The 27,711-nt window shown below is 36.5% G+C and overlaps 1 protein-coding gene across 2 annotated transcripts; it reads right to left on the bottom strand.

Moving 5' to 3' along the window:
- Positions 1 to 79: 79 nt before the first annotated feature.
- Positions 80 to 27,711, bottom strand: YME1L1 (YME1 like 1 ATPase). 2 transcript variants are annotated; one of them, XM_054695187.1, is made up of 20 exons: positions 27,510 to 27,711; positions 23,347 to 23,478; positions 21,774 to 21,857; positions 19,133 to 19,295; positions 18,026 to 18,124; positions 15,767 to 15,876; positions 14,098 to 14,248; positions 13,690 to 13,773; positions 11,773 to 11,855; positions 7,692 to 7,782; positions 6,688 to 6,840; positions 6,050 to 6,182; positions 5,187 to 5,249; positions 4,397 to 4,509; positions 3,792 to 3,947; positions 2,580 to 2,731; positions 1,509 to 1,635; positions 1,343 to 1,416; positions 617 to 703; positions 80 to 458 (listed from the first exon to the last, which is right to left on the bottom strand). In XM_054695187.1, the coding sequence occupies exons 1-20, from the start codon at positions 27,540 to 27,542 to the stop codon at positions 315 to 317; spliced, it is 2,232 nt and encodes a 743-aa protein (XP_054551162.1). In that variant the 5' UTR covers positions 27,543 to 27,711; the 3' UTR covers positions 80 to 314. The 2 variants fall into 2 exon arrangements, with proteins under 2 accessions (XP_054551162.1, XP_037366655.1); XM_037510758.2 differs by lacking the exon at positions 21,774 to 21,857.

The raw sequence follows: 27,711 nt of genomic DNA, 5'->3' as shown, positions 1-27,711 counted from the left end.
TTATTCACATCCAATAGAGCAACCAGCCATATAATCTTTACTTTCAACTTAATAACTGATTGACATTGCTCAAACAAGCTGTTTTCAGTCCTGATCGTTCTTTATTTTCTTTAGCACATTTGCTATGGATTGCTAATTTGCAGTGTCATCAGAGAATAAACAAAATTACATAAATGTGATGAAAAGATTGACAGTGTTCCACACCCTAGAGTGATACCAAGTCAAGAATAAGAAATAGGTGCTGCAAAAGGAGACTACTGCAATGCTAATATTCTTGCGATAAAACCAGCAATCTATCCATTAGAAGAGAGTTATCATCTCACTTCCAGTTTCTTGCCCTCAAGAACAATCTGAATTTCTTTGGCATCCAAAGTCTCATAGGTCAATAAAGCTTCTGCTAGATTCTTATGTTCTTTTGCATGGGTCTTCAAGATATGTTTTGCTCGTTCATATGAGTCCTGAAATAGAAAAGCAGGTATGTGAGAGGCAAAAAAACCTGAGATAAAAAAAACATAAATTGGAAAAGAACTCTATATACCCTAAAAAATTGGTCAGGACCAAACTATTTCGGCATATTCTAACTAACTAGATAAGTAAAGAAAATTATAATCATTACCCTTAGAAGGATTCTGATTTCTTGTTCAATAGCAGATTGAGTTTCAGGACTCAGTTTCCCTGTATCGCTGTAGGTCATAACTCCAAGCTAAAACAAATGGGAAGAGTGAAATTGAACAGAAGACCCAAAATACTAATAAATGTAACAGAGGAAGTAGTATTTTATACCCAAGAAGATATATAAAATGGGGGCAAGAAGTACAATATAAAATTGTTCTTGAGGACAAAGAAATTTTACGGTTCTTCTGAAAGTGTAAGACAAATTAAAAGTATGAATTAAAAGGAAAATGTAAAATCTTAAGTATGTGCTGTTTATCTTCTCATGAAAACTTGGCAGCTATTCCAAGTCCAGGAATCCTTAATTCAGAGTATTAGAATTCCTTACAGAGACACAGTGAAAATGCAGGAATGTGAAATATGTGGAAAGGGGACAGGGAACAAGCTCAGCAAACAGGCCTGTCATGTTCTACGAACAGAGGAAGCTATGAGTATTTGTCTTAGCATTTGATTAATTTGTGTGGTAACAACTATTTCTATCCCAAGCAGCTAAAATAGAAAGGGAATTCTACATTTTATTACTTAGACTACGTTTAGTTTAGAATAAGCTATGTCAAATCTATTTGTAATAAGATGGGGTAAAGAAGATATGATCAATTTCTAACTAGAACCCTTTCTTAGACACTTGGCACATCATTTGATACATGAAGGAGCTGAAATTAGTCATTACCTTTTCACTCATTCCAAATTTTGTAACCATCCGCTTTGCTATTTTAGTGGCATTATCAAAATCACTAGAAGCACCTAAAATTTAAAAATAAATATTGAATTCAATTTTAAAAATATCTTTAAACCAGCAAACACAATTTGAACTGAAGTCATTCTTTACAACCAACCTGTTGTAATGTGATCACTTCCAAATATAAGCTCTTCTGCCACTCTTCCTCCCATACTAACATCCATTTGTGCAAGTAACTGAGCTCTAGTTTCATTCCATCTGTCATTCTCAGGCAACAGAGATACCTAGACAATTGAAAACCAAAGAAAAGTTCAGACATAGTTTTGGGACACTTTGTATTAATAACCAGAAGTACCATTTGCAGAAAATTTAAAGACACTTAGAGACTGTGGCCAGGTGACTGATGACAAAACCAGTGATTTATAAAATGAGGGAAAATTATGAAGTAAAAGTGCATTTCACAAATAACAGGAACATAATGCTGCAATAGGCCTGTTTATTCCGAACTGCACAAAAATATTTAAAATATCTATAACTACAAAGTATGAGAATAAAACTTGCACTCATAACTGTAGACAATCTACTGAAGCAGTTACTCTGTTATATAACTTCTTTTGGAGGGGAATATAACAATTACATATTTAATATTTTTTTTTGGCATAGAACTGGGTTATAGATCAGAGGTGTGGGGGGTGAGGATTCACCAGAGACAGAGTGGGAAGCAGAACAGGCAGACTGACTGAAACACACTGCTAAGGGGAGCAGCGGGGAAGACAGGAGAGGTCTGCTATGCCACGTGGGTTATCTCCCTGGCCAGGGATCAAACTCAGGCTGTAGTGATGATAGCGCTAAGACTTTACACCTAGGCCACCAAGGAGGACTCTTAATACATCTTAATGAAGTTATAATTTGCTGTCATTCATGATTAAACTTCATAATGTAAATATGTGATATGTAAAATATTTAGGAAATACTCTTGAGTAGGAAATAAATTCCATAGGTATCTCTAATTTCAAGACAGTTCAAAAAGTTAAAAAAGAAAGTTAAAAAAGAAAGTATCAACTAACTTAGGAAGCAACCAAATTTTCTTTTTACATGTATTCATCAACATCTCCTACATAACTTTTAGGGAACATTATTTGCAATAAAATATTTTACCCCTGAGCTATATTCCCTCTGCTTGGGGGGACATTATCTGAAAGAAAAGAAAATACTGTAAGATACTTACATGTCCAAGTGTTGGCCCTCGTGGCATGATTGTAGCTTTGTTGATAGGCATTGCATCTTTAGTGTAATATGCAATAATAGCATGACCAGATTCATGATATGCAGTGATAGTTTTGTTTTTGTTATCAATCTCCACACTTCTACGTTCAGGCCCTATGGATAAAAATTTAATAAAATACCCCTTTAGGAATGAGTGAAACCCATTTGTCTTAAAGTCATTCTCAGAGTAATGCTTTAATCTTGCTCATTAGTATTCATTTACATTTAGGGGCACAGGCTCATGCCTCTTCAGATGTATGTTACCACACCACAACTACCAGCAATTCAAATTAGTGTTGTTGTATTCGCTGAATAAATATCAAGGAGTGGAAATGCTGAGTCAAAGATACATTTCTTTTTAATATTCTGAGGATCCTCCACACTGTTTTCTATATGAGCTGGTACAGTCTACATTCCCACAGTGTCCAACAGTTTCTTTTTCTCTATAAGCTCAACAGTTGTTTCTGGTTATCTTTATATAGGTCATTCTCACAGGCCAAAAACCAAAATTGTAACAATTATTATGATAATCCTTACACCTAAGGAGAAAATTTAAATATATTTCTAGAAAATAAACTTCCAATTTAACAAGCATGTCATAATAAACCTGTTTTGACTTTTTTTTTAAAGATTTTATGTATTTATGCATACAAGATCTGGGGTGTAGTGGATTCACCAGAGACAGAGCAGGGAGCAGAACAGGCAGACCTACTGAAATACACTGCTGAGGGGATCAGCGGCCAAGACAGGAGAGGTCTGCTGTGCCATCTGGGTTAGCTCCCTGGCCAGGGATCGAACTCATGCTGCAATGGCTGGCAACAGCTTGATAGCACTGAGACTTTAACCCCTGCACCACCAGGGAGGTCCTAAACCTGTTTTGAAGTCAATTCAAGACCTAAAATCAAAATTAAATACTGGGAATAATTAGACTGAACTAATCAGCGATATTAGACAAGAGAAATGCATGGGTACCACCAACCGCTGAAGAATGTAATCATATATTTTTCCTGTAAGAGGCCAAGTTTTGCAGCTATCTTCAAGTATGACATTTTCATGTCCCTTACCTTTCATTTATAAACTTCCTCTCAAAATGAAGAAACTATTCTGTAATATAGTGAACACTGTAAGATGGGGGTGGGGGGTAGGAAGAAGAAAAGAAACGAAGGAAGCCTACCCATTAGAATTTTATCTTTGGAAAACTCTAGTTCCTTCATGGTAACCATTTCTTTTCCATCAACAGCTGCCTTTAATGCTGCTTGGTTTACAAGATTCTCCAACTCTGCTCCAGAAAAGCCAACAGTACCTCGAGCTATGATTTCTGGATCAACAGCTATGTAGATAGAACACAACATTAAAATTTCAAAACTAGCTCTTCACAAAGAAGTCACATTTCAAAAGAAAAGTTATGCTTATCTATAAATTAAAATATTTATCTTAATGAAACAAAAAACTTTCCTTAATACACCGACTTTTTTTCTATTATTTTATATTTCAAATTCATCTTAAAAATATTCATAAATATTCATTTTTAAGTATTATCTATCTGAATACTCTAAAGTAAACTTTTTTTGGAATCAGGATTCAAGATGATATAATCTCCTGGATACACACTTATTAAGGAAAGAACCTTTTTTTAATGGGCAAATAAAGGAAGGGAAAAAGGATATATATCTAAAAGAACCGATCTTTTAAGATATTTATTAAGGAAGGAGCACAAAGAGAACAGAAATAGTGCCATTTTAGAGAATCAACAATGTTTGTATTATACAACTGACTTACACTGATCAAACTTTATTTTATTGAGATACCATTTCAAAATTTCTGTTCGACCCTTTACATCTGGCCTTGGAACTGTTACTTGCATGTCAAAACGGCCAGGACGTATTAAGGCACTAAAGGGAAAATACAAAAAAGAAATGTAAGTTAATTAGTGACTATGCTCAAGGTCAGTTATACAAGTTGCCACACTAAACAGAGGTGGAAAAGAAAATGGCAGTAAGAGGTTGATGAAGTTTTGAACATAAATGAAGAGATGGTTCTTTGTAAAACATGGCAAAAATAACCTTTTCAGTAACCACAGGCAGAACAGTTCATATAAACAGTATACACCCATCAGAAACAAAAACATGCAAGTCAGTCAAGAAACAAATATTCTCTAGCTATCTACAATGACTGCTATATACACACCTCAGTTGCTAAGTTAAGAATTTTAGATGAGTGTCCCCCCAATATTTTGCGATACAGGTATATAACCACTTTATTGAGATGTAATACACATACCACAGAAATTAACGAAGATTGTGGTCATGCAACCATCACCACAATCCAATTTTAGAACATTTTTGTTACCGGCCCCCCAAAGGAACCCTATACTCATTTGTAGTCAGTCTTCATTGTCCACAGCCTCTGCCAATCACTAATCCATTTTCTGTCATTATGGATTTTCTTATTCCTAATATTCATAAATTTAGAATCATAGAATGAGTTCTGTGATAGGCTTCTTTCTTTTAAATTTTCATCTACATTTAGCATGTAGCAGTACTTCACAATAATTTATTCTAATACTTACTTATCTAATGCCTCTGGAAAGTTTGTAGCTCCTATAATGATTACTCCTTCGTTGGGTTTAAAACTAAAAAGAATAGGAAAAGTTCATATTAAAAAAAAGTTTCTTTTCACTGAAAATTAACCCCACAAACATAAAAATACTCTAAAACAAAACTGTTTATCATTAATCTTAACAGCAAAGAAACAGGATTGCGTTTTCTTGTGCCCAAGATAATCAAATATCTGTAATTTTTTTATAGATGGAATAAGTTTTACACCACTGTACATCAATAAAGTTGCTAAAAATAAATCACCAAATCACCTGTGATTATATAATGTCACAATATTTATTCTACTCAGGAATTATGACCTCACACAAAAATCCTGAAAACCTGACTAAATTTTGAAAAATTATTTTACTGTTTACCCATTCAAATTATTTGCTCCTAGGTTTATTTGGTTTCAGTATGTCTTATATGACTTTAAGAAACTTTGGCCTCCCACAGCAACCCCACTTCTTGCTTTTTTACACTATGAAAACTGATACAACCTTTTAATCTATTACGATATTTAAAGAAAGTCACAAATTGTGTGGGAACCAGTACATTTTTCTTGTACTCTCGAAATAGACTAACACTCTCAATGAGAATCACTGTTCTCCTCCATAATTATACTATAATAAATGAAAAGAATTGCATAAATATCATCAATTAAAAAGAGCTGAAACATCAATTACCCCATTAGTAATGGAAAAAATACAATTAAAAAAAAAATCTTGTCTTGACTTCTTAGACTTTTCTATTGCTGCAAGTCCAATGTTTTCCTTATCTCTAGAATGTTACCAAATTTTCACCATATTATATGGACAAAGGAAGATTCAATTACCCATCCATTTCAGCAAGAAGCTGATTTATAGTCTGCCTTGAATATGGATGCATTGGAGATTCAATTCGCTTCCCACCAACCGAATCTAATTCATCGATAAATATAACACAAGGAGCATTTGCTTTTGCTTCCCCTGCAAAAGCAAAAAGATTCAGATTAAGTTTAATGAAATCAACATTTTTAGAACCACATAAATACTATTAAAAACATGTACGATTGTCAAAAGCCAATCAAAGGCATTCAAGGAGGGACAAAATAAGACAAAAAGGAGGTCTTAAAAAAAAATAAACCTGATTCAAGCCCAGTGGTTTGAATAAGATCAACTGGGTATTCCTTCTTCCTAGATGTACAAATACTACATACCATCAGGTCTGGAGACATTACATACTACAGAACTGACCAACACACAGAAAAAAACAGCTTTAGAGCTCAAACGCATCTAGCACTTCCATTCTTTTGACTATGTGGGGGAAAGGACAGGTATGTTTAGACTCACACATTAAATTATCTGAAATCAGAACCCAGCAATGACTATTTCAGGTGATTATCAATCCATCAAGTAGCAAAGAAAAGGTAAGAAACCTCTTCCTCTAAAATTAAGAAAGCATGGTATTGTAGAAAAAGATACATTAACATACTAAAAAGATTTCTTATACGGCTGGCTCCCACGCCCACAAACATCTCATCAAATTCTGATCCAGAAGCGTAATAAAAAGGAACATCAGCTTCTCCAGCCACAGCTCGGGCAAGAAGTGTCTTTCCTGTCCCTGGTGGTCCAACCAAAAGAATTCCTAAAAGATAAAGCAAACATGAATGGAGTTAAACAACAAAGAACACTGATAAGAACCTAGCAAAGGAACAATGGTTGATTGATAGTTTTGAGGCTGAAGGCAAATCAGTGACCAACCACTGCTTTGAAGCACAATAAAAATATTCGTCTCCATTAATGATTCACTTCTGAATCATCTCCATAATTAATTTTTCTGTATCATTTAAATACTGCTTACATAAAAGCCATAGACAAGACAGAATTTTGAAGGAAAGGAATATAAAATATTTAACATCAAATATGATAAAATGTAAGTTTTAAATAAATAAATAAATAAATCACAACAATAAAGTCATTTTGTTGAGTAATGGAAAAAAAATAGAAAAACCAAACTGAGAAACATTCTACACATTAACTAGTACTCTCAACACAAGTGCTAAGATCAAAAAAGACATCCGCCCCCCACCCCCATTTACACAAGAGGATGAGGATTTATTTTTTCAAATTAAAGAAAAATCTAAATGTTGTGTGAAGGGAGCGTAATATCTACAATTTATTCTCAAATAGTTAAACACGTATGTAAATACATGTAAAGAAAGCAAATGAGCAAATGGAAGAAAATGTTTTTAAAAAGTCGAGTTTAAGAGTAAAGAGTATGAAGAGAAATCTCTATACCATTTTTGCAACTGAAATTTGAAATGAAAATAAAATTTTAAATTACAAAAAAACCCCAAAATTGTTCATTCAGAATGAATGTATATTTGTGAAACACAAATTAAGAGCTAAACCTCAATAAGTTGAATCTGATAAAAATTAAATTAGTAACACACAGAATTTTTAGATGTCAGTTTTGGTAAAAAGAAGATATCTTACCTTTTGGAAGTTTTCCTCCAAGTACAGTAAATTTTTGTGGATTTTTCAAGAATTCAACAACTTCTTGTAATTCTTGTTTAGCTTCCTCCACCTAAAGTGACACACCAAATAAATTAAATAATGATTATATTACTGAGGCATCCTTTTTTGACAAGATACACTTAACAGGAAACTAATTTGGGCTTTCTATTTGTTTTAGTGAAAGTAGTATACAAAAAAGCCCTCTGACAGATACAACCAGAGAGGATTTTCTCCTGATCCTTAATGCTAATTATCTAATCTCCTTATATATCCCAACAAAATCCATTTTCACTTCTTACATTTTCAAGAAATAATACTTTACTTCCTCTGGTTAACAAGGATGATGTTCAAACTGTTAGTACAATCTGTCAGTGGCATTTGATATAAACAGAAGGAGTCATCTAGTAACTTTCAAATCCAGACATTTTTTGTACCTGGTTAAAAACTGCAAGGGCATTTGAGTGGATTTATAATGTCTTTTCTTTTTTTAAGATTTATTTATTTATGCAACAAGAGCTGGGGCACAGGCCAGAGATGGGGGTGGGGCTGAGAGGATTCACCAGAGACAGAGTGGGGAACAGAACAGGCAGACTGACTGAAATACAAAATACAAAATCCACAAAATTTGCTGCTGAGGGGAGCAGCAGGCAAGACAGGATAGGTCTGCTGTGCCATGTGGGTCACTTCCCAATAGCCAGGAATCGAACTAGTGTAGTTGCGGATAGCTTCACAGTGCTGACGCTTAACCCCTTGTGCCACCAGGATTTGTAATATCTTAATGAGAAAGAAGTGTGTGGTTAACATTAATTTGTGGTTAATTATGGGGTTGTTTTCATTTTAAAGACTCATTACTAGATTATAAGCCATTCATTTCTTAATAAATGCCAAAAAAACTGACTAAAATTAAGCCATGGTGAACTGATATTATTTTATAAATGGCTGTGACAAAAAGTTGAGAAGATTTAACCTCCAAAATACAAAATATGCAGACTTGAGATCCACAGCAAGAATAAACTCTAATCTCGCCAACAAAGATGGCAAGCAGGACATGAGGTCAATTTTTAAAACTTGGATAGGTTCAAGAAAATTGCTTATAGAAATGGTGTGCAATTTTCCTAGTTAGCATACAACCAGAAGTCACAAATATAAATACCTTTTTCCAGAAAAATACCAGAAATAGGTGCCTACAGTGAGAGTATGATGACAACATGCTGAACTGAAAAGCATCAGTCCACTGAAGGTTAACACCATGACTGCTCTACCAGGGAATAGAGACCCAGTTTCCAGCCTTTAATTTTTCAAGCAAACAAACCACTTTTTGTGAAATTTTCCAGTTTAAAAATGTTGCCCACCAATTTAAATTAAAAATGTGTTTGTATATATACTGATTTACATTTATTTTCAATTATACTGGACAAACACTACATTTGCAATCAATTTGCAACCTCTCACTAGACTACTTTAAAAGGCTCTCAGTGAGAAAAAAGACCTCAAGTATTTTGGGCAGGGTTAAAAAGAAACTCCCTGGGAAGAAATGTACTAAGATATAAAAACACAAGTTTCAGCAAAAGGACGTTCTGAAAATCCAGTTAAACTCAGGATCATCTGAGAGTCCTAGCACATCTCCTAGGACTATTTTCATGAACATACAGCTGAACAAGCAGGTTTTTTGTTAGGCTACGAATAATCTTTAAAAGTTATTCAGATTAAATTACTGAAGTTCACTCAAATGTTTATAAAGTTAATGGTTAAAAGCAAACCTGTCTACTTCTAGGCCTAGGAGTGTGTAACTGCTCCCCAAGATATGTGTACAAGAATACTCAAAGTAGCACCACTTGAACCAAAACTAAAAACAACTCAATTTTATATTTTTTTAAGCATATGCAGTATTATGACATTCACAGAATTCTATGCAATGAGGACAAATGAATTACTCTTCCACGTAACAATATGAATAGATCTCATAATCATTGTGCTGTTAAAAGAAGCCACACATACCAGCCATGTTACCATTTAAGTAAAATTTAAGAACAGGCCAAATGAATGCATGATACTAGACAGAACAATGATTATAGTTGGGGTGAGAACAGATAATAACTAGAAAGAAACACTAGGAAGGTTGTGGTAATATTCTCTCTCTTGACCTGGGTGACAAGTGTTTATTGTGTATTTATTAAGGTATACACTTACAATTTGTGCTTTGTTGTGTGAATTTTAAGCTTCAATGAAATGCATGCTTAAAAAATAGTTGATTGGATTCTTAAAATATATATGTTGATTGGATTCTTAAAATATATATATACACACACACATACTTTTTTAAAGAGTTATTTATTTATACAAGAACCAGGATACAGGCCAGATGTGCAGGAAGGTGAGAGGATTCACCAGAAACAGAGCGGGGAACAGAACAGGCAGACTAACTGAAATACACAGGTGAGGGGAGCAGTGGGCAAGACAGGAGAGGTCTGCCGCACCATGTGGGTTGTTCTGCGGCCGGCGGGGATCAAACCAGCACTGCAGAGGCTGCGGATAGCTTCCCAGTGCTGCGCTCAACTGCCTGCACCACCAGGGAGATGGCTAAAATGTATATTTTTTAGATTCAAAGTATCCATATACTAAAAGAAGACCAAACTACATTTGATTAAGGTAACAGATAACTTTAAACTACAGGAAAAAGGAAAAGGGATTAAATATCTGCAACTCAAATTATTTTCTCTCCCCAACTTCTGTGGTAAGAGAACTCAAGCTAGGAATACGACAACTATGGAAGAAAACAGGGTTAAGAGGCTCAAGGCAGGGCCTCCCCGGTGGCACAGCGGTTGAGCGCTGAGCTGCGAAGCTGCCTGCGGCCTCTGCGGCGCCGGTTCGATCCCCGGCTGCTCCCCGGCCACCGGAGGAGGGTCCCACATGGCGCGCAGACCTCTCCTGCCGCCCGCTGCTCCCCTCAGCAGTGTACTTCGGTCCTTCTGCCTGCTCTGCTCCCCGCTCTGGCTCTGGTGAATTCTCTCGCCCTCCCCTGCTTCTGACTGTACCCAGTGCATGTATAAACAAACAAACAAATAAATAAAATATGCCTCTATTAAAAAAAAAATTTAAAAAAAAAAAAGAGGCTCAAGGCAGTGAAAAACCGCCCTTATGAGTATTTTTATGGTAGTGATGTTCAACATCACTAATCAGCAGGAAAATGTAAATCAAAGAAAGAGATAATCACCTCATACGTACTAGAATAAAAAAGACCAATGTCCTACAATTCAGTTCTGAAACTAACTGGAGATAGCATCAGATCCCACAGGCTAAGGGCTGAGTGAGTTCCATAAGACCATCCTCAATCCCACCCCACAGTCATCAGAAGCCAGTCCTAAATCCTGTGTTTCCAACCAACTGGTTATAAAATGAAGGTTCCCACAACCATTTCTCGTGTTTGATTAGTTTGCTAAAGTCGCTCACTGAACTCAGGAAAAGAAATTCCTAGGTTATTGCTTACTTATAAAGGTGTAATTTAGAACCAATCAGAGATGCACAGGGCAAAGTATGAGGGAAGCCATGCGTAACTCCCATGCCCACTCTCTTCGGGCATTCTCCTTTACTCTCCCAGCTCTTCCAAATGTTCCTTGAAATCCACAAAAAGCTCCTTGAAATCCACACTATTGGGGCTTTCTTATGAATGTGAATAATTATTAACTCCATTTCTAGGCCCTCACCTCTCTCTAGAAGAAAATTCCAAACTTTTAACTTTTGGTGACCAGCCTCCATCCTGAAGCTAGCCAGGAGTACCATAAAGACAACAGAGTAAAAGAAAAGATGCTCTTATGACCCAGGAAATTCCAAAAGATTTAGAAGTTCTGTGTCAGGAACAGGGGTCCGAGGGTAAATATGAGAACAAAAGATGACCTTAGAACTCTTAACATTTAGGATATTACCAGGGTTTTAGCAGCTCTGTGCCAAGAAGCAGAGGCATAAACCAACATGTTTTCTCAATTTCCTATTTTTTAAATCAAATATTGACCATATACCATTTGATATGTCTGAAAAGTTCAAGGTAAACTTTTTAACTTACTCCTTTAACATGTTCAAAGGTGACATTTTTCATTTGGATAGGATCTACTGCAGAATCAAGTCCTGTTGTTGTCCGGAAGCGTACTAAGGGGAAGAAACGAAATGTGTATTTTAGACAGAACATAAAATTCCAACCATATTATTTTTCAAACAAGAAAGTCTAGAAAAATTAAATATCTAAGTTGACATATATTATAACACAGTGAGAAGCAGAAATTAGGTCTTCTGGATTTGTAGACTATGACCAAAAAATAAATTATTCATAGGGACCTCCCCTGTGGTGCAAGGGGTTAAGTCGCAACCGATGAAGCTATCCGCAGCCACTGCAGCACAAGTTTGATCCACGGCCAGGGAGGTACCCACATGGCGCAGCAGACCTCTCCTGTCTGCCTGTTGCTCCCCTCAGCAGTGTATTTCAGTCAGTCTGCCTGTTCTGCTCCCCACTCTGTCTCTGGTGAGTCCTCTCACCCCCACCCCCCACACCTCTGGCCTACACCTCAGTTCTTGTATTCATAAATAAATAAATCTTTAAAAAAATAAAAAATAAATTATTCATATTCAAATGACAACTTTGTAATTTCCAATTAAAACTAGGAATTATTTTCCTTTCCTCCCTGTAAAATCTATTAACTGAAAATATTAAACCAACAGTTCTCGGCAGATCTTGTCTTTTAAGACTGCCCATCTGTGTCTATGTAGGAGTCTCTCCTTTTTCTCTTTTCCTCTTTTCCTTGCTGAGGAAGGAAAAAAAACAACAGTTCTCAATCTCCAGTGAACATAAAATTGCTTGAAAATGTGTTAAGGTTCACAGACCACAGCCCAACACTTCTGACTTGTAGATTTAAGAAAGGGTCCAGAAAAGTCTTATTTTTAACAATCACCCTCTATTAACCTGATACAGCTAGTCTGGGATCTAGTCTTTGAAATACATTGCCTTAAGACAAACATAAAAAACTAGCAAAACCATTAAAAAATGAAAGGGGAAACAGATTATTTCACTTTTCATGTAGCTGCCTTCTTCTAACAACTGTTATTATTTGGCCACAGAAGATGTATCAGTAACAACACAATTAAGTGTAAGAAAAATGTAAAAGCTTGGTAAGAAAAATATTTGACATGAATTATGGGCAACTATTACAAAGCCCTCCCCTTTTAGCAAGATTCCACAGTAGACATATAAATGATTAAACTAAGCAATTTCTAATCTCAGAAGAAGCCAAAAATATCATCTTTAAGACAAACTAAAATTGAAAAACAAAAGTGATTAAGCAAAAATATAGTTAACTAGAACTTCTTAACATACCAAGAGCATAAAAGTTGAGAGTAAATTTAAAGCAGTTAATTTCAGAATAGATAAAAAATAGTTTAGTGTAGACTTAAACGACATTATGATTGTATTCTGGGATGGCAAAATAAGACATATTGACTCATTTAAAGTTATCTTTAAATAAATTTTTATCTTTGAAACAGCTATTTCACTTTATATTGCTATTATAAATTCCTATGCATTTAAAAAAATTTTATAGCTAGATATGTATCATTTTATAAAAATCTAGTAAAACTAACCACTACTAGAACATTTTTACTCTAACATAATCCTTGGAACGCTAACAAAATATTAATATTTCAACAAAACAAGTAAAACTTGAATTTCTACAGTGTTAAAAAAAAAATTTTTTTAAATACATAAAACAATGTTAAAGTAATACGACAAGGCAGATGGTACATAATCCTAATAGACTGATGTGATCCCAAAGTCACCCATTCTGAGAAGTCTTGATTTAGGAATGAAAGGACTAGATTTTGGAATGATAAACATTAATGTTTTCTTTCTCTAAGTTCTACGCAGACTGACTATGAAATAGAAACATTTAAAGATTTTTTTTAAATTAGTAAGTGAGATAAATAGAGTATTTACCAGATAAAAATGGGTTTTTTAAGAGTCCATAAATACCAAGCAGCAACAGAACAAAGAGAATCATCCGAGTTCGCCTTAGAGAATCTGGAGAAAGAAAAGACAACTCGATGAAATGCAATTATTAGGTTACTGACGGCAGTGATAGTTTATCACATGTACTTTTGTAACTTGCATTCTTTTGTATAATAGCCATGCTTTCCTTTCTGCACGGTTACCAAAAACTTCATGAAACCACTCACAGATCTGCCCTCTGGTTTCTCGGCAGCTTAAGTTACAAATATAGAAGCATATAACCCATGGCAAGTTAGATAACTCTTAGGAAAGTTACTTAACCACTTAAAAGAGTTAGAACTATGACTTCCTTTCAAAACAGTCCTCTCAAAAATGGATGGTGTCAAATCAACTTACCATTGGTCTTTTGTGTCAGTGCCTGAGCTTTTAGAAAACCCTCTGCAAAACCAGTTTTAAATGCATCTTGGTGAGCTTCAGGTATGTTTTTGGTTTTCATGAGCTTGTCCAAATTCTCAACATCTGATCCTCTGTCCCGTAAAAGAAATCCCTACATAAGAAAACAATATATCAGTATTGGTTACTTTATATCTAATGACACTCCTTAGAAATAGCGTTATTCACAAAAAATTTATTAAAATTCTAAAAATAAAAGATTTTTTTGTCAATATGAGTAATTGGATTAAGTCCCAACAATAAACCTGGAGACTAACAGTGGACCCTATTTGTATATCAATCATTAATTATAAAGAAACTCTGTAATAACACTATTTTGATAATAGCTAATAGGTCAAATGTTGACTTAGGATTCTAATGGCTTCATGTTCATACTCCTTTACCTCTGCTAGAAGGAAAACCTCAGTAATATAATAAATGTTCACTGACAAATCTCATATATTTGGCATAACTAATGATCTGAAAGTTTTAGGCTATTGCAGAGAGATATGTAAATTACTTAATTTTTTAAATTGTGTGGATAGGTGTGGTAGTAAAATATATGTTACCTAAGGAAGTCAAGAAAGGCCTTAAAGAGAATGGGATAGTTAACTAAACCACAGGGAAAAAAGGGCACAAACAATATGACAGAGGAGTCAAGAATAGCTTCAGTGTTTGAGAATGGCAAACAATCTTGTGTGACAGGACTTTAAAATAATATAAAAAGGAGAGCAAGGTACAGCCAGGAAGCACATTAAAAGATGAGACTAGAAAATGGTAGGCAGAGGTCAAATGATAAAATGCTGTGTACCATGGCAGAAGATGACAATAAAACAATGGAGTACAATTATTACAGTAAAAGACTTTAGACACACTGGTGGGAGGCAGTGTAGAGAATAGACTTGGGCCTCCCTGGTGGCATAGGGGCTAAAGACAGTGCTGTGAAGCTCTCCCCAGCCACTACAGCACGAGTTCGATCCCCCACCAGCCAGGAAGCTACCCACATGGTGTGGCTGATGTCTCCCACCTCCCTGCTGTTCCCCTCAGCTGTGTATTTCAGGCAATCTGCCTGTTCTGCTCCCCACTCTGTCTCTGGTGAGTCCTCTCACTCACCCCCACCCACACCTCTGTTCTATACCCCAGTTCTGGTATGCATAAAGAAATAAATCTTAAAAAAGGGAATAGACTCAAGGTAGCAAAACAAAAGGCAAGGATACTAAATAAGGGTTTATGAGTATAATCTAGGTAAGAAATAGTCATATTCTATCTGTGCAGTGGAACTAGTAATAAAGAAAAAGATTTAAGATACTATTTAAGAGGCTGGATCAACAAGACTTTAGTGATTAATGGATGTGGCAAATGAAAGATGAACACAGCTGATCACACCAGGTTTCTACCCTATGTAGAGGCTACTGATTAACACAGATAACATGTATGTAGGTGTAGGTTGGGTAAAAAAATCAAAGGAAGATGTCTAATAGGCAAGTGAAGAGACAGGTTTGGCACTCAGAAGAGTTATAGATATAATGACCACAGAGATTATTAATCTTTAGTAAGTGGGAAATTAAACATGGAGATTCTTATTTTAATAACTTGAAAATTGCTTATTTGAGGGGGGGAAAGGTCTAATTACCTTCACAAATGATGGTGCTATATGCTGTGTTTCTGCTAACCTTTCAGAAGTGGATTGTAGACGTCGTGTCCTTGATTTCAAGGTTTTAAAACCTCGAGACTGTATGAAAACTGAATAAAACAGTATCATATTTAGATCTCTTAAGTTTTTACAAGGAAAAAAAATGCTGAAGATTCAAAGGTCTGACATCATATCCATATACCCTAGATTATCTTATTTTTAACCCAGTTATTTCCTATTACTAGAATAATGCAGTGGTTATAATTCTTGTACACATAGTTAATTCTTAGAATCTCTCATAATTCCTAAAAGTAAAATTTTAAGCTTTAAACTGTTTAACACTAAGAAACTCCCCTCTAAATTGTTATTTATACCATGAATTTATACACCCACCAATGAATTATCCACACTTTATGCAACAATGAATAGTATAAATATAAATCCTTTAAACTTGTACAAATCTAATACACAAAATGTTATAATTTAACTCCATTCTTTTTTTTCTTTGTATATACATTGTTCAGAATCACCAAATTACTGCTGGACCAACACAGTACACAATTAGCTCTTTTTTCTCATGTTAAGGAGATCCTAATATTCATAGGTATCCATAGGAACTTTAAAGTTTCTTCCTAAGAGTTTCAATTTTGTTTTTTTAAGATTTATTTTTATTTATTTATGCATACAAGAATTGGCATATAGGCCAGAGGAGGCGGGGGTGGGTGGGTGAGACGATTCACCAGAGACAGAGTGGGGAGCAGAATAGGCAGAGCTACTGAAATAAACTGCTGAGGGAGCAGTGGGTGAGACAGAAGAGGTCTGCCTCACCATGTAGGTTAGCTCTCTGGCCAGGCATGGAACTCATGCTGCTGTGGCTGGAGATAACTTGATAATGCTGAGACTTAACCCCCTGCATTATCAGGGAGGCCCTTCTTCCTAAGAGCTCTTAGGAATTTGGAATAAAAATATATCACAGGCACCTCCCTGGTGGCACAAGGGGTTAAGACGCAACCTATGAAGCTATGCGCAGCCACTGCAGCATGAGTTCGATCCCTGGCCAGGGAGCTACCCACATGGTGCAGCAGACCTCTCCTGACTTACCCACTGCTCCCCTCAGCAGTGTACTTCAGTCAATCTGCCTGTTCTGTTCCCTACTCTGTCTCTGCTGAATCCTCTCACCCTCCACACCTCTGGCCTGTACCCCAGCTCTTGTATGCATAAATAAATAGATTTAAAAAATATATATCACATAACCTTTTATCATACAATAAACTAACATTACTTTATTCCCTAATCAATTAACATGCTTAAAAGGGATCTTTAAATTCCCATATATTCAGGGAATTTAGCTATGTTCTTTAGTTGACTTCAGTCTTATTACATGATCAGAAAAAGATCTGAGTCACAACATTAAGAAAATTTACTAATACATGCTCAATTTTTATGTTTTACATAAATATTTAAAAACAGATCATCCTTCAGTAGTATTGTCTTCTGCAGTAACCATTTCATTAGAGGATTTCTTCAGAGGCACTGAGCTGCACACCATTTTGCTCAACTTGGTGCCTGTCACACTACTTGTTTTTCTCAAATATGTGAGATTCCCGCTATTTGCATTTTAAAGAAGAGTATTACCAAGGTGGTACATGTATTTCAACATCAAAATAAGGACTTATGGTGACTGAAAATACCTTCAGTGTTTGATCTAAGACCAAAATAATTGATACACTGTCCTATTTCTCTTTAATATCAATACTCAAACAAGGAGTCTGCAGAGACAGACTCCTCCCAAAATGTATTCATGCATGCACACACACATATATACACAGGTACACATCTTATTATAAAGGTGCTTTTACCAACTGTAGCCTGAAAATTAGAAACCATATCATCCTGTGTTTGGTCTACTTCTGACAATCTTTCCACTGTTTACTCTCTCAACCACCTGAGAGCCTGTTATTGACTTGGAATTTTCCTAAGTTTTAATGGAAATAGTACACATCTCTTTCATGTCATTCTACTCCATGAAGATAAGTAATGCCTGTTTTTTCAATTTAAAACTAATCACTATCACCTAACACCTATCATTAGTGCCTGGTATTAAATAAATATGAAGATATATTTGATTTTGTTATCAATTTAATGTCATCTACATTACAATTTATAGAAAGCAGTCAAAATTTCTGATCCATTGAAAAAGAAAATTCAAACTATATTAAACCTTTCTTTTTCTTTCAAAATACAATTGTTGCTTCTTACCTGGCCAGTCCTGAAGAGCTGAAGAAATGCTTTTAATATTTCTTGAATTTTGCCTATATAAGCAAGAAGATCGTAAAGTACCAAACATGTCTAAGTAACCTGGAAAGAAATTGAAAAAAGTAAATACTCTAATTGCCAAACTAAAAATCAAAACAAAACAAAGTCTTCTGAAGTGAAATAATTTTACTAAGTATTAGAAAAACCAAAGTATATTTTGCCTTTTATTTGTCCATCTATGACTCCACTTTTATAAATATCTAAAAGCAGGTCTTCCTGGTGGCGCAGATGTTTGAGTGCAGCGCTGTGAAGCTGCCCACAGCCTCTGCAGTGCCGGTTCGCGGAGATGCCCACATGGCGTAGCAGACCTCTCCTGTCTCGCCCGCTGCTCTCCTCAGCAGTGTATTTCAGTCAGTCTGCCTGTGTTCTGTTCCCCACTCTGCCTCTGGTGAATCTTCTCACCCCCCGCATCTCTGGCCTGTACCCCAGCTCTTGAATGCATAAATAAATAAATCTTCAAAAAATATATCATCCAAAGAGAAACTCATGAAGCTGACATCCTTTTCAACACACTGCCCACTTATTATAATACCAGACTGTTACAAGTCAAAGAAGAAAACAGGTGGGTGTTTTGTAAAAGAAAGGATCATGACTGGTTCTTAACTGTATCATCAGAAATCAGTAATCCAGCAAATGTTTGTCACCTTACAAGCCAAACCTGTTCCTGGAACAGAAAAAGGAACCTTGTGGAAGACTAGTGATTTGTTGATATTAAATTTTATTAAGAAAAATCTAAATAAAATCTATAGTTCAGTTTAAAATACTGTGCTGATGTTTTATCTTGGTTTTGGTAATTGTATCATGGTTATGTAAGTAGTCAGTATTAGCAGGAGTCAGGTGAAGGATATATAGGAACTCTGTATAATCTTTGCAACTTTCTGTAACTCTAACTTATTCCAACATGAAAAGTTACCCAAAGCAGGAGAAGGAACAGCTCAGGAAAGAATTTGGCACGTACATTCTGAAAGTTAATAAATTGCACCTTTTATAATTCATTATTAACAGTACTAAAATGGTTAATTTTACTTGGAACAAAAAATATTAACTTACCATATTTATTTTCAAAGAAGGACTGTGCAGAGATGTGAGAAGTATGCCAATGGGAAGAAACTTTTTTGTCTTTACAAAATCCAGGAAGTAGACTGTCTACCAGTTGATCAATCTGTCCAATTTTCAGTTCAGATAATCCAAGGTCCCTCAAATTAAGTACAGACTGTAAAAGATTAAGTCAACCAAATAAGCATTAATATTATCAAGATTTATCAATCATACGAGGTTTGACTAAAGTTAAAAAATTCTATTTCCAATGTTATCACCAGTTCATAGAGCTTTATAACTTCCTCCAATGCCTAATACCCAGATACAACAGCTTATTTGATAAAGAAAAGGTATGCCGTGTTACCACAGGACATCTTACTCCTCTGGCCTCATTGCTGAGATCCCTCTATGAACAGAGAAGTTCTACAGTTACCCACATCTAACTTTTAAAAAGGAGGGGAACATAAACAAAGTCAAAATGTGTGAAAACTGGGGAGAAAATACACTCATCTTTAAACAGTTCTAAAGTAATTACAAATAGGATAGTGAGCTATTTTCTTATCCACACGAGCTGACAAGGAGATATTAAAGACAGAAAATATTTATATCAGCTAAAAGCTCAAGTAAAAAGAACCAAAGTAAACAGAACAAGTGTCAGTTTCTTATGATGGATGTAAAGTTAGAGCCAGAAATCACATAGCTCTGGATTGATGCTGAGGGCCATGTAACTTATCAGCTATGTCATAAGTCACTCATAGTCTTAAAATTCATTACCTCATTAGTGAAGTGACTATGAAATATGCCCTGACTATTTCACAACAAGATAGTGTGTCTCAAAGAAAAAGATCATGCCGTTGTTCATCCAAGTATCTTAACATAAAAGCATGACAGAATAGTTAAAAGTGCCTCTTAAGCTACTAAAGACAATACAATACAAAGGATATTGTAATTAAAACAGAAGTACAATACTTAAGAGCTACTATTCAAGTTACTATTTAAAATGGTAAATCAAAAATTATTTATATACTTAGACATTAAAAGGAAAATGAAGTTTCTTCACTAAGAGAATAATTTTTCCTACTTACTGCGTGTCAGATACTAGGAACATAAAGAGACACAAAGTACATGTAAACAACATGGTAACTATTATTTTTATAGAGTAATACTTGAAAAAGTGGTGTGAGAACATAGAACACACAAAGTGTCACTGAAGTCTTCTAATATACAAAATGAGAGGGAGGAGGTTGTGGGGAAGGGAGCAAACAGAGTCACCAAAAGGCCAAGAATATTTGAAACGTAGTAAAAAGTTTAGTGTTGGAAGAAGAGATTAGAAAGTGGGCCATGGTCAAATTATGCAGAGTCTTGTTTAATGTGGTTAGCTTTGTTTTGTAGGAAGAACACAGACAAATAAGACACACTGGATGAGAGTAGGTTCATGGAACAAGAGGAAAATGGTATCAGCCTGAACTAAGCCTTGCTAAGGATGGAAATAACAAATCATAGCCTACAGACATTTCAAGAAACCAAGAGTATAGTGATCGAGAGGGAAAAGGGTTTTCTGGATGGATGTACTGGTTATCAATTTGTTTTCCAGAGTCACTCTTCATAATTTTTTTTAAGATTTGTTTTATTTATTTATGCATATAAGAACTGGTATGTAGGCCAGAGTTGTGGGGAGAGGGGAGAGGAGAGGATTCACCATAGACAGAGTGGGGAGCAGAACAGGCGGATCTACTGAAATACCCTGCTAAGGAGAGCAGCAGGTGAGACAGGAGAGGTCAGCTGAGCCTTGTGGGTTAGCTCCCTGGCAGGGGATGGAACTCATGCCGCAGTGGCTGGCAATAGCTTCATAGTGCTGAGACTTTAACCTCTGTGCCACCAGGGAGGCCCTACTCTTCATAAATTTTGTTAATGAACATGGGTCTGGGCCCTTTAAATATTTGTTCTTTGCCAGCTGGCACAACATTAAACTTTCTCAGTAGGAGGTAAGGGAGAGACATTGTAGGAGGAAAGTTTTTGTTCCTGGACTCAGCAGGCTGCAGTCCGCAACACCAATGGTGAAATGGATGTTCCAATGAAAACCCTTTGATAAAAACAAAGTCACGGGGCCTCCCCGGTGGCACAGTGGTTGAGCGCTGGGTTGCAAAGCTGCCCACAGCCTCTGCAGCGCCAGTTCGATCCCCGGCCGCCGGGGGAGGATCCCACATGGTGCGCAGACCTCTCCTGCCGCCCATTGCTCCCCTCAGCAGTGTACTTCGGTCCTTCTGCCTGTTCTGCTCCCCACTCCGGCTCTGGTGAATTCTCTCACCCTCCCGTGCTTCTGACTGTACCCAGTGCTTGTATAAATAAATAAATAAATCTTTAAAAAAAAAAAAAAAAAAAAAAAACAAAGTCACACATAGCAAAGGAAGTGACAGTAGAGATGAAGTAGGATGCTTAAGGAGAATGAATATGTTTTTTGAAGCAATAATGAGCACCCATTAAAGACAATACAGGGCCTCCCCGTTGGCGCAGCGGTTGAGCACTGGGTTGCAAAGCTGCCCATGGCCTCTGCAGCGCCGGTTCGATCCCCGGCTGCTCCCCAGCCACCGGGGAGGGTCCCACATGGCGTGCAGACCTCTCCTGCCGCCCGCTGCTCCCCTCAGCAGTGTACCTCGGTCCTTCTGCCTGTTCTGCTCTCTGCTCTGGCTCTGGTGAATTCTTTCACCCTCCCTGCACTTCTGACTGTACCCAGTGCCTGTATAAATAAATAAATAAATAAATAAATAAATCTTTAAAAAAAAAAACAAAAACACAAAACTATGGCACCTGTCCTTAAAATAAATAAATAAATAAATAAATAAAGACAAACAATACAACTATTGAATGTATATCAGAGGTCAAACCACCTCTGTACTTGAGATCTTAAGAGTCTCCAGAACCACCTGCCAAGTCCCTAAAATGTATTTCACTGCTGAGCTGGCAATTTTACTTAATGAAACAGTCACAAAGATTTAGGAACATGGATCATAAAAATGGTGTAGTTTATGGAAACAAAAAATTGGAAACAATATTCAACAATGGGACATTATACAATGAGCACTCAAGTTATTAAAATATAGAAAATGTATGGCATACGAAGTTCAAAACATTATTAAATGAACAAAGCAAAATCTAAATCAGTATATATAAATAAAAGAAATAAAAAACAAGAAAATCAGTACATGCAGTATAGTATAATTATTACACACATACAAGTGAAAAAGGGAAAACATATAAATACAAAATGTTAACAGCATTATTCCTGAGGAATAGGGTTACAGATAATTTTATTTCTTCCATCTCTATAATTTTTTCCAAAATTAGTATAATTTGTTGCATGTAGCAGTTTTGATACATGTATTTGTACTAGGAAAGTACTTTTGGACTTTATTTGGGAGAAGCAGAACAGTAGAAAGACGACGATTACTTACAGAAAAGGCAATAGGACCTGCGTAAATAGTATAAAAATAAAGCATAAAGATAACAAAACCAAACTTTTCATCTAATTATAAAATTTTATCCTAAGAGTCACCCCACAAACCCAAAGCAAACTTTTTTCCAACTCCTCTATTTTCCTTGACCATAGTCACATATCGTGGGACTAAGAAATAACCTATTTATGGATTAAAGCGGCTTTTGGGAAACAACTATATAGTATATTTTCTATGTCAAAATGTATTCTGAGCTATAAGCAACTATTAATGAAGCTTACATATACAAAGGTTCCTATTTTAAGAATTCTCTAGATCCTAGAACACTGATTTGAAATTCCATGAATACTGAAATTTTAGTTTCATACCTTATACATTTCACTTTCAGATACCTATATTACACTAAAAGCTCCTGTAAAGCAGTGAATACTATTATATCTTCCCTAAGACTTGGGAGGCAATTATGGCAAGCTAGCTGTGGGTTCACCGCTGCTATAGAAGAACAGGAAAGAAATCTAAATAGCATCACAGAAGTAGTAATCTAGGATATGAATACCAAGTAGCTGCCACATGAAACGTCTTATAAATTACATGCTGAATAAAACAAAGTAACTTTCCATGTGTACAATGAAGCCAGAATGAGACATCTTTAATCACAAAGGAGATTAAATTGAAGACAGAAATCACATTACCAATGTCTAAACAGAGACAGGTATTTCCAATATATTTACAATCAAAAAGGCTTTCTCACACAAGCAGAGTAAAAATTATTACCTCGTTGCTGGGAGCCTCGTGTTCAGGAACTACATCTCGATGCTGGTTTTTAGAAACTGATGCACTTATAGAAATAGATGTGCTTTTTGGAGAATGGAAGGCATTGATGAGATGACTCAGAGGCACTGTAACCTAGATGAGTAAAAAAGTGGAAATTAAGTTGAGTGGGTTATAAAATAAAACCAAAAAATCTTTTTTTGGGTCAGGATTTGGGATTTGTCTATATCTTGAGATTTGTATATTTGTGTGTGTGTATGTATATAAACTGTATATTAAAAATTACAAATACTCAGATTTATTGCTGGTAGGAATGATACTGGTATAATTCTTTTAGGATAGTATTCTGGCTACATGAATCAAAAGTATTAAAAATACATACATTTCATTGTTCCAGCAATCTAATTTCTAGGAATTTATTCTGTAAGGAAATAATCTGTAAGTGCTTGCATATGCATAAATGGCAATATACATCAAAACATTAAAAAAATGTTTAATTAGTAAAAGCTAGAAATATCTACCATTAAGAGAGTGACTTAATAAATGATACCACCACAAAATGAAATGTTTCAGACATTAAAAAAAAGTAAACACATATTCATAATTTTATTCTTCTCAACTTCCCCACTGTATTACCCTGTTCTAAGTCACCATCATCTAAATGTGAACTTTTACAATAGACTCCTAACTACTCCCACATTTTCTCTATTAAAATCAAAGTCAGATCATATCACTCCTCTGTTCAAAACCTTCCAATGGCTTCTCTTCCTTCTCACTTACAATAAAAGCAAAGTCTTTACAACTAAGACAGGACAAGCCCTTTTTTCACCTCTAATACTTTATCCACTACTACTCTTCCCCCACCCCCACCCTGTTCATTCTCTCTGCTCCAGCCCCATATTTGCTGTTCCTGGAACACACTTGGCAGGCTCTTACCTAAAGGTCTTTGCAGTGCTATTTATTCCCTTTGGTCCAGTTATTAACATAGCTTGCTTTTGTACTCTTAAGTTAACTCAAGAGTCATCTTTTCAAACATCTTTTTCCCTAACCAACCTTCTTAACATTTCAACAACCCTCCCCTAAAAAATATTCCTTATCCCCTTTCGCTGCTCTTTCTTTTGGTACTTACACTAATACTATGTGCCTATTTTATTTATGTATATACATCACTTACTTATTAGTTTCTCTTTCAACCAATTACCTGACACCGACCAATTCCAGCACCAGCTGGTTGTCCAACAGTTCAATTTTGATATTCAATTTTGATATCAATTACCTAAAGTGAGTGCAAACTTCACAGATTAAGAGCTCAGTTCCACAAGACTGTCCCCATTTCAGATGCCAGTCACAAATCTCAGGCAACCATACCTCCGATCTACCAGTATAAATTAGGGTTTCTTACAAACCCTCCCCTGCACTAACAATTTGCTAAACTAGCCTAGAGAATCAAGGGACATACTTAGCTATTACTAGTCTATTAGAAAAGATAGAGGTGAACTGTCAGATAAAGAAGAGGTACATAGGACCAAGATCCAGAAGGATCCCAACCATAGAAGATCATGTTCCCCATATATTTGGCCTACACTACCCTTCCTACACTGTGAATCTAAGCACTAAAACTCATTATTCTAGAATTTTACCAAACTCAATCTCCAGGCCAGCACTCCCCTCCCAGAGGCTAGGGGATCTGGACTCATAAGATCTTTCTGGTGAACAGCCCAATCTTGAGGCCATCTTAGCCCTCCTTCTTAGAGATACCACCCTTAGTCCACCTTCTTAGCATATGTCCAGAGGAAAACTAAAGGAGCAACTCATGAATAATAAGATATAAAACACATCTATCAATCATGAAATTCCAAGGGTTCTATGCTAAGAAGTGGAACAGTGACCACATATTTATTTTTTATCATACCATACACCCCCACTAGAATGTAAGCTACAGGTGGCAAAGGGATTTCCCCTTCTATTTTAGTATTCTTTTTTATTTATATAATTACTTACTCAACATAAAATGGTTTCACATAATACACAATTTACATATTTTATAATTTCTTTTTCTCCATTTTATTCAATACTATATCCCAGTGTAGCAATGCACACAGTTGCTCCTAAATAAATATCTGTTGAGTACATGAAAAAATTAAACAGGTTCGGGCCTCCCCGGTGGCGCAGCGGTTGAGCCCTGGGCTGTGAAGCTGCCCGCAACCTCTGCAGCGCCGGTTCGATCCCCCGCTGCCAGTGAGGGTCCCACATGTCGCGCAGACCTCTCCTGCCACCCGCTGCTCCCTTCAGCAGTGTCCTCCATCTGTCTGCCTGTTCTGCTCCCCGCTCTGGCTCTGGTGAATTCTCTCACCCTCCCGCGCTTCTGACTGTACCCAGTGCTTGTATAAATAAATAAATAAATCTTAAAAAAAAAAAAAAACAGGTTCTTACCATATGCCAGGTTTTATAGTATATGGTTTCTTACATTATCTCATTTAAACCTCATAACAGTCATAAAAAATACTATTATACTTCCTATTTAACTGATGAAAAATGCAAAAATTTGGGTAGGTTCAGCAGCATGTTCAAAGTTACACAACTAGAAAATACTGGCACAAGGGCTCTACCTCAGATAATCTAATTCATGACTACAGTCATCTGGGTTGTCACTTTGGTAAATAACACCTTTATGCATCCAGCTAAATAAACCAGCTAATTAAATTCTTTACATCATCCCTTATTTCCAATCCCTCATAAACTTTGTTCTTCAAAATAAATCTCATTCCTTTCCATAACCACTGCCACCACCTGACTGGTGCATTCTCCCTCCTGGATTACTACAACAGCAGCCCTAACTGAAAACACTTTCACTCGGTCCTTCCATAGTCTCCATATGGTAGAGGCCAGAGTGATCTATCAAAAACGAAAACCGGTCAGGTTACTCCGTGCTTAAAAACACTCAATGTTCCCAAGACTCTTAAAACGAAATCCAAAGTCCATTATAACTCTGTATGATCTGACTCAAGGCTTCACCTCATTTCTGTCACTGTGCCCCTTTCATCACCACTCTCCAGTCACAAACGCCTTATTTTTGTTCTTCCAATCAGTTTAGTTCTTCCCATCTGAGGACCTCCGGATATCCTTCTGCTGGGGTACCTGTTCCCTTCCCTTCACTCATCACCTGGCTAAGTGAAGAGTTTACTCCTACTCACTCATCTTTTATTTGGTATCAAGATTCCACATTTGCTTTGTTCATCTGGTGCAGTACTAATGCTCGCAAAGTATCACTTCCTATGACTTCAGTTTCTATTATCCAGCCAATACTGACAAAAAGGGTATCCAAAGGCACATAATTGCCTGCTGAAGCCAAGAAACTTAAGAATCAAAAAATTATTTTTAAACCTGAATGCTTTCCCAAAACCCTTCATCTGCAAAAACTGTGAGAACCTTCCAAAAGTTACCAAAATGTCACCATCGACTTTTAAACCAAGAAGGAAAATAAACCAAGAAGGCAACTATGGTCACAAATGATTACTCTGAAAGAAGATGATTAAAAAGCCTCGTAATCACTTTTGTGCTACCCTCTCTTTTGCTTTACGAAAGGATGGGAGGAGACTGAATCAAAATTTTAACTGCAAAGCAGTCAGTACCTTGAAATAGCTACACAAAGACATAAAAAAACCATTTCAGGTCAAAATCGGGAAAGCATTCGTGGTAGATTATTCATTCTTCATTGCTGTTGTTATAGCACGTTTGGATGAAATTCCACTTAAAGGGAAAACAGGGAATTAAAGTGATGAATACTAAAGTCACTGGGGTGGGAAAGCCGGAAAGCGACCACTATTCGCTCTCTCTACATATACGAATGGCCCAGATGTTTCCCCAACGCCACCCCAAAATGCCCGGCAATGAACAATGCCTGATTCTCCAGCAAAAATTCCACGCCATCAACTCCATCAGCCAAGGTCTGCATCACGCTCCAACACCTCCCTCTCATCATCAGACCTTTACTAAACCTCAGGCCCGACTCTCAGCGTTGCCCCTGATGCACTTTCTCAACCCCGGGCCTGCTGTTGGGCTCATCACGTCCCTCTCGGTCCCTTACGAGAAACTTCTCCCACGAAACACAAATGGCAAAAAGCCGCAGGCAGGGCGGGACAAAACAGACGGGATCCCTCACTCACCTGGGGCTGCACCGTGCTGGACAGAGAAAACATCTCCGGGCCCTCGGCCACCTCACCCGCCGGCCGAAACTCCCGTGCGCTCGCGGCTCGGCAGGGAGGCGCTGAGCCCTCTTGGCCCCCTCGCTCCCCCACCTCTTTTTGCCCCAGACTCTTCTTAGAAACGGAAAATGGCCTCTCCTTCCTACAGCTGCTGCAACGACAC

The sequence above is a fragment of the Talpa occidentalis genome, unplaced genomic scaffold, assembly GCF_014898055.3.
Source record: "Talpa occidentalis isolate TD23 unplaced genomic scaffold, MPIMG_talOcc4v2.1 talOcc4.14, whole genome shotgun sequence".
NCBI classification, from domain to species: domain Eukaryota; kingdom Metazoa; phylum Chordata; class Mammalia; order Eulipotyphla; family Talpidae; genus Talpa; species Talpa occidentalis.
Note: the sequence above shows the minus strand (reverse complement) of the source record. Positions and strands in the feature narration are given on the sequence as shown.

Coding starts and splice junctions, on each gene's coding strand:
- YME1L1 (XM_054695187.1), bottom strand. CDS start 27,542: ATGTTTTCTCTGTCCAGCACGGTGCAGCCCCAG. Junction 1,636..2,579: donor GAGGGCCAACACTTGGACAT/GTAAGTATCTTA, acceptor TCAATTGTCTAG/GTATCTCTGTTGCCTGAGAA. Junction 459..616: donor AAATCAGAATCCTTCTAAGG/GTAATGATTATA, acceptor TTTCTATTTCAG/GACTCATATGAACGAGCAAA.